The sequence below is a fragment of the Sturnira hondurensis genome, unplaced genomic scaffold (genome assembly GCF_014824575.4).
Source record: "Sturnira hondurensis isolate 20B ecotype Veracruz unplaced genomic scaffold, ASM1482457v3 Scaffold0016273, whole genome shotgun sequence".
In the NCBI taxonomy this organism is placed as follows: Eukaryota; Metazoa; Chordata; class Mammalia; order Chiroptera; family Phyllostomidae; genus Sturnira; species Sturnira hondurensis.
In genome coordinates, this window is record NW_028088904.1 from 504,387 (window position 1) to 516,406 (window position 12,020).

Here is a 12,020-nt window from a genome sequence, read left to right on the forward strand (position 1 = left end):
AGAGTTTTTCAATTGCTTTATAAAGAGAATCTGATCAGTGCCAAAATTTAATCTGCTACTTCAGAAACAGTAAATACTTCTCCTGCTTTCTACCTCTTTTTGGGTTTTCATGCAATTTTTAACTCTGAGTATTGTTTCCATGGTGTTTGTAAACACTCCAGGGTTTTGTGTGTTTGTTTGTTTGTTTATTTGTTTTGTCTTTTTTTGGCTTGGTAGTCAGTTCAAATGTCCCAATTCACTTGGTGTTAAAGTTGGAAATAGACATAAGAAAGAAATACTTTTAGAATTCAAAATTTCAAATTCTTATTATGCTTTTGAGATATTTGAAAATCTAAGCAAAGTAGCGTAAATTGGCATTAATTTCTAGAAACTGAGTTCCTTTATGTATCATATGTGATTTATATTGTTAGCCCCTGTCCTCCAAGGTCATCGTTTCCATTCAAGAGCTGTCATTTCCGTGCAGATGTCTGTAATATGCAGTGGCTCTAATTGCACTTCTCAGTATCAACAAGGTTGCAACTTTAAAAATTTGTACACAATTTACTCTCATAATCACAGCCTGAATCCACACATGACATGCTTTTATTAATGAGAAACTGGTCGTTAACAAAGCCATCTCAAAGCACTTTCTTCTAATGCTGAATTTAGAAGGGAAAATTAAACAATGCAACCAATTCTTGCAAGCAGTCTATGAAATCTATAAAAAAAGAATTACCATATTGCATATTCATTTTAACTTTATATGTTTGTTATTGATTTTAGGTTTATATATTTGTTAGTAAGTAGTGTTGCTAATAATGAAGTCTGTTTGTTTTGTCCAGTGAACTAAATGTAGCTGCTGTTGATGGAGAACTCACATTAGCTGTATCAAAAAACGTGGCAAAGACCATCCAGTTATACGGTGTGAAATCAGAGCAGCTTGTAAGTGTTACCTCTTCTATAAATTTTCATAATTTTGTTTAAAATTACTAATTATACAATACTCAACTAACTATGAATATTAAATGGACTGCATAGTAATTAATTTTTTCTTTGTGAACAGTTGATGTTTTAATATTTATTTTCTTTTTAAATTTATTTTAATTTTTAATATATTTTATTGATTATGCCATTGCAATTGGCCCATTTTTCTCTACCCTTCATCCCTTTCTGCCCTACACTACCCTACCGCCAGCATACGCCCCCCCCCCCCGCCTTTAACATTTCATATAATAATGTCTTGGTGATGATGAACTCCTTTAACTTGACCTTATGTGGGAAGTACTTCATCTGCCCTCCCATTCTAAATGATAGCTTTGCTGGATAGAGTCACCTTGGATCTAGGTCCTTGCCTTTCATGACTTCAAATATTTCTTTCCAGCCCTTTCTTGCCTGCAAGGTTTCTTTTGAGAAATCAGCTGATAGTCTTATGGGAACTCCTTTGTAGGTAGCTGCTCCTTTCTCTTGCTGCTTTTAAAATTCTCTCCTTATCTTTAATCTTAGGTAACTTAATTATGATCTTCCTTAGTTGTACGCTTCCTTGGGTCCAGCTTCTTTGGGACTCTGAGCTTCCTGGACTTCCCAGAAGACTATTTCCTTTGTCAGGTTGGGGAAGTTCTTCATTATTTTTTCAATAAGTTTTTAATTTCTGGCTCTTCCTCTTCTCTTTCTGGTACCCCTATAGTTTGGATATTGGAATGTTTAAAGTTGCCCCAGAAGTTCCTAAGCCTCTCCTCATTTTTTTGAATTCTGTTTCTTCATTCTGTTCTGGTTGAATGTTTACTTCTTCCTTCTGCTCCAAATGGTTCATTTGAGTCCCAGTTTCCTTCCCTTTACTTTCAGTTTCCTGTATATTTTCCTTTATTTCAACTAGCCTTCACTTCTTCCTTCATTTTATGACTGTACTCAATCATTTATGTGAGCATCTAGATTATCAGTGTTTTGAACTCTGCATTTGATAGGTTGGCTGTCTCCTCATCGCTTAGTTCTTTTTCTGGAGATTTGATCTGTTCTTTCATTTGGGCTATATTTCTTTGTCTCAGCACACCTGTTATGTTGTAAGGGGCGGAGCCTTAGGTGTTTAACAGAGCGGGGCAAATGGATCGGATGTATCATGGTGCTGTATGTGAGGAAAGGGTCAGAATGGGAACAAAGCCACTTGCTGGGCTTTCACCCCCCCTTTGAAAAAATGGCCATTTCTCCCACTGCCACAACCCCCATAGGTTTTTCCAGCCAGAGATTCTGAGGCTTTACTTCCTCATGCTGAAATCCTGGGTTGAGCCATTTGCCTCATTCCCCGTCCTTTTAGTTTATTCACGTGTGAATTTTAGAACCCCTGGTTCACTAGTCACCACCTTGCCTAGTCCTCCAGCCGCTGCCTTGCCTTTCGTCCTCTCCACTGCAGCTGCACACCTCCACCCTTCTTGCCAGTCTGGGTGAATATTTCCTCTTTAACTCCTTGATTGTCAGATTTCCATATAGTTCCATCTTCTTGTAGTTCTGGTTATTTTTTGTTTTTAAATTAATTGTTGTCCTTCTTTTGGTTGTGCAGGAAAGCAAAGCGTATCTGCCTATGCTTCCATCTTACCTGGAAAGTATTTTAATATTTTTATTGTATTTTTTTCATTACCACTTAGTGCCCTTGTACTCCCTTCCCCCAGCCATCACCACACTGTGAATATTAATTTACTGGCGAACTTTTGAAACTTTCTGATGAATTTTAACCTGAAAAAAAAGTGTTACATCTATTAAAAATGGCCCTCCTACCACCGTCATACTCTCAGAATGCAGGCAGGTTTTTAAAATAGGACTTTTTAAAAAAATGCATGTGCCACTTATGGGCTATTTACATATTTTTAAAAATAATTATTTCAGATTGATCAAATTTACCCTCTTTTTAACTAACCACTTACTCCAGATATTCATGCACTGTTACCTACTATGAATTTGAACTGTTAGAAAATGATTGGAAGAAGTGAAGTGCTTAAAATTGTAGTAGAAAAGTATTGATTAACTTTCTGAAGGTTCTAACCCTAGAGCCTGGGAGTTTAACTCTAAAATTATTCTATTTAAAACCAGTGTTTGCATATATTTAAAACAACAGCTGTATAGCTGAGTCATAATCTTAATTCTATAAATTAATGATTTAAAGTTAAGCACATGTTTAACTAATATATATGTGTGCTAACTGAAATCTAAAGAATAAGGCTTTAATATACTTTTAACTGTCATTGATAAACTACAGTAACTTTAGAGAATGTGCCAAAATCTGGTATCTCTACTGTCTTTATTATGTAACCAACATAGTTTCAGTTTAGCCTCTCTGACTGCTCCTGATAGTAATGTCAGAAAATGAAGTGATCTGGTTTACCTACATCCTAGCAGGTCCATGTGTCTCTAGAATGATTTTTAGGCAAGGTCAGTGACAAATGAACTGAAGGAATTTGTATAAAGTGAATCTTGATGGTACAGTCATATCCAACTTTCAGTTCCAAAGGCTGGCTGGGTTTTGTTTGCATGTTATTAATAATATTAATGATATGGTGCTATTTTCCCATTTAATTGTTCTCACAGCTTTGACAAATAATTTTGAAGCATCTTGTTTTTTAATTTTGTTTATTGAAAACTGGCCCTATGGAGACTGTCAAAGCTCTTTGTAGGTAATTAGATGACTAATTTTTCTCTCAAGCTTTTAAAAAAGCATGTTTTTTAAAAAAAATTATTGGTTTTAGAGAGAGAAGGAGGAGGGGAGAAAGAAAAAGACAACGAAGCATTGATTAATTGTTCCACTTATTGATATATTCACTGGTGATTCTTGAATGTGCCCTGATTAGGGATCAGACCTGCAACCTTGGCGTATTGAGACAGAGCTGTAAAAACCAAGCCACCAGCCAGGGCTACATGGTGTATTTCTATACATGAAAGTCAGGACTATATCCAATAGTGTAATTACTGAAAATGTCAGGAAGATAATCATTATGAGATGGTCCCACCTAAGGACAACATTAGAAGGAAGCGCCAGTGTATGTATGGGAAATATTTTACTTTCTTGTGGGAGGAGGAGGCAGTGGTAGTGGTAACTTGTGACTTTAGTGAAGGCATTAGCTTTGCAATAATGCAAAAGGCATTGACAAAATTAAAATATATCAACATACATCTTATTAAATTGATACTGCTGGTCAAGTAGTCTGTGACCCTAAGTTACTTAGGCCTACCAAATCTACTCCATGCTAAAGGTTAACAGAAAGTTGTTAACTAACATTTTTTAATTGAGTTGTTCCTTTTTGCACAAGAAAACTTTCTTTTCAACTCTTATTTTATAGTATTTTACAAAGAAAGACTTTGTACTCTTAAATAAGAGTACAAAGAGCATCATTTGCTTCATTTTTAAAATGTATTATTGATTAATGATAAGCAACATTTTAGTATTTATCTCTTATTTTTTAGGTGTTAATAATACTATCTCTTCCACTTTTGTGTTTTAAAATTTGACATGTTTTGTCCCTTGAGCTTGTTGTATTATTCCTAATCTTCTAGTATTGTTTCACTGAAAACATTTAGAGGAAAATGGCCAAAATTAAATGTTTAGTGGGAGAAAGACTTGAAACAGATTGTTAAGAATATCTACTCTGTAAATGGAAATGTTGACTTGAAATTTGGTATGATAAGTCTAAAAATGGAGGATTGTTTTCATAGATGAAAAATTTAAGCCTCAAGTCCACGAGGTTGAAAGGTAACATGAATCAGTTCAAGAAGTAAGATAAAGGAAAGCTAGACTTTTAAAGATGAGAATGTCACAGGTGGGCACAGGTAACCAGGTTCTTGGTGATTGTGGACAAAGAATTGAACAGAACACACAGAGTTTATAGCAGAAAGAGAAAGAGCAAATTTATTAAGAGATAGTACACTCCTCAGAACATGGGAGCGGGCCAAGTCTGAGCAGAGATTGACCTCAGGGGCTGGAGGGATTCTACTCTTAAAAAGCAGATCTTTCCTGACTAGTTTTGGTGGGCTTTTATTGCACGGGTACAAGTAGTTGTATTACTTTAAAGCTACTGTAGATGTGGTCTCCCATGATTTTCCTTTATTGGGCACAGGAGAAAGGGGGGTCACATAATGTCAGTTTATTATAATGCTATTATAATGAAGCAGGTATCAGGTAGTGTTTTCTGCGTAGCTGCATTCATGATTCACCATGATTCAGTGGATTTCTTGAAAGCTGGGACAGCCTATCTTCCAACAGGGTCTCTGTCCTGTATTGATGTCCTTTATCTTAGGTGCCCTGGGGCACCTCCAGAGTTTCCTCCTTCCTGACAATCTCCTGCCTCAAGCGTATTTTCAAAAAGGAGGACTTGACCGTTTAACCCCCCACCCCCTCCCCCAACTCCCTTCACCTGTCCAGCACCTGTTGCCTGTGTCCATGAGTTCTCTTTTTCTCTCTTGTTTGCTCAGTCCCTCCACCCCTCACTGAGCCCCCCAAACCCCGCAACAGCTGTCAGCCTGTTCCTTATGAGTCTGTCTCTATTTTGCCTGTTCACCTGAAACCTGTATAATTTTGTTAACCAGTGTCACCTCAATAAATTTAATAAAATGTGGGTGGAAGGTGACTTAAAAATGAGCAGCTTCACAGAGTCCTAATTTTCAGGACTAAAGGTTAATTGCAGAAGCTCCTTGGCTATCAGAACATTTTAGTATATGGGACTGCCTTTAGTCACATCAGGATAAAGTCTTATAAAAGGATTTTTCCAAGTAGATTTTTTCTATGGGTGATTTAAACTCAATATGTGTGTTTGGATCTATTCCTCAGTGTTTCTATGAAACCTCTGTGTTTCTTTCTAATCTCATTCTCTTAATGTTCTGCATATAGTAGAATATATATAGTATATATAGTATATACATTGTAGTGTGTGTGTATATATATATATATATATATAGACTTAAAGCAATCTGAAATTACTTTATTATTACACATTATTACATATGCATGTAACATTTTTCTAAGGCTTTTCTGTTATTAATAACCAAAATTATGTGTCATGCAAAACTAAACCTCTATAAGGAAAAATCCTGAAATTCTTTTTTTGTGCTTAAATGGTACCAAGTAATTCCCTATTTAAAGTTAGGGTGGGTTCTGGCCAAGATGGAGGCATAGGTAGAGATACTGTACCTCCTCACACAACCAAATTTAAGGACAACAAAGATCTAGAAACAAAAACACAACTAAAACAGACAGAAAATTGAACTGTACTGAAGTTCGGCAACAACGAACCACTCATCTAGACCAGTAAGAGGGTGAAGTCAGCTGCCAGAGGAGAGGGGTCGTGGCAGGGAAAAGCGATGACTGCCAGACCAACTCAGGTGTGCAGGTGGCAGTTGGCAGATCCCAGGCGTGGGGTGGCAATGGGCAGACCAAGTGAGGGCGCAAAGCCACTGGCTGACCTCAGTCATGCATTCTCGAACAGATAAACCAGGTGAAGAAATGGGCAGTGAGATAGACCAAGTAACGCAGGGCCCCAGCGCCAGGAAATAAAGCCTAAAAGCACCCATTGAAAAAACTTTCAGGGGTTGAGGTGCCGGGAGAGGCTCCCAGCCTCACAGGAGAGTTCCTTGGAGAGACCCACAGGGTCTGAGAACATACACAAGCCCACCCACCCAGGAACCAGCACCAGGAGGGCCCAATGTGCTGTGGGAAGTGGCAGAGGGGACCGAAATCTGAGAGAGAGCAGAACAAATGCCATTTTTCCTTCTCTGATCCTAGTCACAACCCAGCAACTGGGTTGACCCGCCACAATGAACACATAGGCTTTTGCCCCTCGTATGTAACAGGCGTGAACAGACCAAAACATTATGGCTCAAGCAGAAGAACAGCTCAAAAGCCCCAGAGCTAATACTTCTAAGCGACCAAGAGATAGCCAGCCTATCAGATAAATAGTTCAAAATACTGGTGATCAGGATGCTCACAGAATTGGTTGATTTTAGTCACATATTGGATGAAAAAATGAAGGCTACACTAAGTGAAATGAAGCAAAATGCACAGGGAACCAATACTGATAGGAAGGAAACTGGGCCTGAAATCAATGGAGTGGACCAGAAGGAAGAAAGAAATGTCCAACCAGAAAAGAATGAAGAAATAAGAATTCCAAAAAAATGAGGAAAAGCTTAGGAACCTGCAGGACATCTTTAAACATTCCAACATCCGAATTATAGGGGTACCAGAAGGGGAAGAGGAACAGCCACAAGTGGAAAACTTATTTGAACAAATAAAGGAGAACTTCCCCAATCTGCAAAAGGAAATAGACTTCTAGGAAATCCAGGAAGCTCAGAGAGTCCCAAAGAAGTTGGACCCAAGGAGGAACAAACCAAGGCACATCATCATTACATTAGCCAAGATTAAAATGGAGAGAATTTTAGAAGCAGCAAGAGATAAGGGGATAGTCACCTACAAAGGAGCTCCCACCAGACTATCAGCGAATTTCTCAAAAGAGACCTTACAGGCAAGAGGAGGCTGGAAAGAAGTATTCCAAGTCATGAAATCCAAAGACCTACATCCAAGATTGCTCCATCCAGCAAAGCTATTATTTAGAATGGAAGGGTAGATAAAGTGCTTCTCAGATAAGGTCAAATTCAAGGAGATCATTATCACCAAGCCCTTATTATATGAAATGTTAAAGGAACTTATCTAAGAAAAACAAGATAAAAAATAAAAACAGTGAAAGGACAGCAAATTCACAGTTATTAACAACCACACCTAAAACAAAAGCAAACCAAGAGGACAGCTAGATCAGGAGCGGAACCATAGAAATGGAGATCACATTGAGGGTTAGCAACAGGGTAGTGGGAGGAGGAGAAGGGGGCAGAAAGTACAGAGAATAAGTAGCATAGATGGTAGGTAGAAAATAGATATAGGGGAGGGCAAGAATAGTAGGGGAAATGTAGAATCTAAAGAACTTGAGACACATGGACATGAACTAAAGGGAGGGAATGGGGAGGAGGGGTGTGCAGGGTGGAGGGGAATGAAGGGTAGAAATAGGACAACTTTAATGGCACAATGAATAAAATGTATTTTTAAAAAAATTGAAATTAAAAATAAAAAACTGTGTTTCCCTAAAAAAAATAAAGAAAATAAAGTTAGGATGGGGCCATCAAAGTAACCTCCATTATAAAGCCCTTATAGTGTCATGCACTCTGCCAAGCAATGCATGTGTATCATCTCTTTTATCTCACAACAGTCTTATGAAATGAAATATCTGTATTCGCCACTACGAAATGTGGAAATTGAGGCTGAGGAGGAATAATTAGTAGCATACTTTAAATAGATTGCTAGAAATGGAATGCGAGCTAGCAAGTATTGAAACTAGCATTCAAGCTCATATTCAACTCTAGGCCAACCTTTAAAACTCTCTTGTATTTCAATACAAATTCATCCTTTTTTTTAAGCTTTTTAAAAATTTTTATTTATTTATTTTAGAGAGGAAAAGAAGGAGAAAAGGAGAGAAATATCAATGTATGGTTGCTTCTCGTGAGTCCCCTGCTGGGAACTGGCCTGCAACCCAGGCAGGTGTCCTGACTGGGAATGGAACCGCGATTGTATGGTTCACAGGCCCGCGCTCAATCCACTGAGCTACACCAGCCAGGGCCAAATTCATCTTTTTTTAAAATAATAAAAGTGGGCTCATGCATACATATTGTTTTGTGATTCACTTATTCCCTTTATAATATGACATAGAGATCTATATCTATTGGTTTTTTTTAAGATTTTGTTTACTTATTTTTAGAGAATGGGGAGAGGATAGAGAAATGGAGAGAAAAACCAATGTGTAGTTGTCTCCTAAATGCCCCCTACTGGGGACCCAGCCTGCAACCCAGGCATGTGACCTAAACTGGGAATTGAACCAGGACCCTTTTGTTCCTAGGCCCATGCTCAATCCACTGAGCTATAGCAGCCAGGGCTATATATCTATTGTTTTTATAAATGTCTAATATATTTCATTTGTGTATCAGCATATTTAATTTCTTTGTTAATGGATCGTGCCGTAGTACATTTGGGTTGCTATAATACACCCAAACTGGGTGGCTTGTAGATCACAGCAATTTGTTTCTCACAGTTCTGAGAGTTGGGAAGTCCAGGATGAAGGCACCAGCTATTTGATGTCTGATGAGAGCCTCTTTCACGGCTTGTAGGTGGCCCTCCTTTCCCTGTAACCTCAGCGGGTAGAAAGGACAAGGCTTTCTCAAGCTTCGTTGTGAAGGTCTCTGATCCTGTTCATGAGTACTTCACCCTTGGGATCTCAGCATCTCCTAAAGGCCTCATCTTTTAATCCTGTCACCTTGGGCATTAGGATTCTACACAGGAATTGGGTTTGGGGCAATACAGACATTCAGATAATAGCAAATACTTAGATGGTTTAGTAGTTTAATTCACAAATAATAAGGATTTAGCCTTAAATTCTCCTGTGCGAGGTATAGGCAATAGGGTTTACTTCCTCTAGTTCAGTATGTGTCATGTGAACACTGGCTTCCAAGGTGCTCTTTTGTGGATCTAAATCAGTGTTTTCTAGACTCTCATCATTTAAAAATTCTTATTCATCTGTGTTGACAACAATTAGAAGTTATAATTGTTTATTTACTAAGTTTAATTTACTAAGTTTATTTACTAAGTAAAATTTTATGTTCACAATATACATGAATACCCATAGATGTACAATAAAATATTTTATGATTGAACTGAACAAACATTATTTAATGGTGACATGTTTGTAATTTGAAGAGTTTTGAAATGTGACCTTTAGAAGAAAATGTCACTAGACCATGCTATGAGATTTGGAATAAAATTTTTTATCTTTTATATGTAAAAAGGAAATTAAAATATTAATATATAATAGAGTTAGTGTTTTATCATTTATAAGCTTATAAACTTTTATAATATCAAATTATAAGCAAATATACTAATAAGTATTCCTTTTAAAAGGTAAACTGTCAGGATATTTTCCAACAATAATTATCATATAGTGGAATATCTAGGATCTTAATGTATAGATGTCAAATGTTACAAACTGAGAAAGTAGATTGGCATCTCAGGTTGCAAACTGCGTGAAACAGTAATAGAACAACATCTCAGGGGAGGTTTCAGCTTCAGTGCAGGTCATTAGCTTTGTATGAGGTCAGGAGTTTCTGATGGCAATAGGGCTTTTTAAAGCTTTGTAAATACAGTGTACACATTATTCTTTGTATAATTTCATAAATAATTTGGAGACCTGACATTCCTATGATGGAAGAAAACCTACCTTGTGCTATTTTAGTGATACAGAAACATGAGGTCAATGTTTTTTAGTTTTAAAATGAATACTGAATGCAGATTTAAATGTCATCTACCTGGTTATATCCCATATAATATATATATAATATCATATGGTAATAACCTATGTTTTTAACATTCAAATAAGGAAACAAAACTTGTGTGTGATTTTTTAGAGTAAGTTTATTGAAGCTGGGAAGGCTTAGGATAGAAGAAGGGATAGGAGAGAGACTAGGTGGGGCTGCTTACCGGTAACCGGAGAGTCGGCGAGCAGGGGGGCCCTGGAGACAGGTTTAAGGTTTAGCCTGGTAGGAGCTGCCACTGCCCACTGTTCCCCTGGTGGCAAGACTCATGATATCTCTTAAAGCTCAGGCGATGCACACCTGTGGGGGAAGAGAAGGAGGAAGAGAAAGGCAGGGGAGTGTTCCTGGGAGGGAGGGCACCAAGAAACTGAGAAATCACTTGGAATAGTTTTTATATTCTGTGCTAACATATGAGCCATATTGGTAGATCCCCTTGGACCAAATGTACTTAAGCTCTAATACACATACACTGATCCCTTTGAATTACCGGACCCTCTTGATTCTTTAGACAACTTTCTACTCCTCCTTATTTCTGTCTATTCCTATTTGTTCTTATGTTGGACTATTTTAGGGTCACTCATTCTTTTCTTTAAGATAGCTCTGACTTGCTTCCCAGACTTTAAGAGCTTGATTTTCTGGGGACTGTGCCGGGTCAGTAGTAGATGGTCATGCTTGTCTAAGATGCAGTAGGCCATAGTGAAGATAGAAATGTCGAATAACGGTTACTGGCATTAGGAAATATTTTCAAGAGAAAGTCAAAACTTTAACATTGCAGTTAAAGTCTTTCAAAGTCTGAATTAGTTCTATGGGTGCAATAAGAATGTTGCCTAACAGACAACCTCAAAACCTGAGTGGTATGCAATAGACATTTATTGCTCATACTTTCCAGGGCAAGTGGAGGTACAGCTGGGTGACTTTGCTAATCTTGGCTTACAGAGGCTGGCTGCCGATCTAGGCTGCAGTAGCTAGGGACTTGAAAAGAGATTGGGCAATTGGATCTTGCCCCCAAATTTTACACTTCGATACCATGAAGATTTTCTTAATATATTAGGACTAGTCTGACTTTCCTGGTCCATTTAGTAGTAAGAACTTTTAGCCTGGCTGGTGTAGCTCAGTGGATTGAGCACTGAGATACACCTGGGCCTGTAAACCAAAGGATCATGATTCACTTCCCAGTCAGGGCACATGCCTGGGTTGCAGGCCAATTCCCAGCAGGGGACGCATGAGAGGCAACCATACATTGCTATATCTCTCCTCCTCTCCTTCTCTTCCCCTCTAAACAGAAAAATAAATAAAATCTTTAAAAAATACTAAGAACTTTTAAATCTTTTCAATCATACCAGTGATCAAGAAGAACTTTCACTCTTGTCTCTGTTCCAAGGTATAGGAATGTAATTTAATTCCCTAATGAATCCTTTTAAAATTATACTGTTTTAAAGTGTGTTTCTGAGAGAAACTGTCAGCATTTAAGTTAGGCTCGGATTCACTCAGAGCACTCTCTTCCCTAGCAAACACAGACATACACATACAAGTAACAGCAAAGATATAGCCACACTCACAAATAAGATAAAGACATCCTACACTTACCCCGTAGACCAGGGGTGTCAAACTCATTTTCACCAGTTGCTTTCAAAGGGCCGAATGTAATTTCAACTCCTTAACAG

The 12,020-nt window shown here is 37.8% G+C and overlaps 1 protein-coding gene across 1 annotated transcript in view; it reads left to right on the forward strand.

The window, feature by feature from the left end:
• The window catches only part of COG5 (component of oligomeric golgi complex 5), a 385,812-nt gene that overhangs the window by 293,034 nt on the left and 80,758 nt on the right, over positions 1 to 12,020 (forward strand). Inside the window, exon 14 of the mRNA XM_037065860.1 lies at positions 822 to 921. Within this exon, the coding sequence (XP_036921755.1) occupies positions 822 to 921 (100 nt within the window). The remainder of the gene's footprint in view (positions 1 to 821; positions 922 to 12,020) is intronic.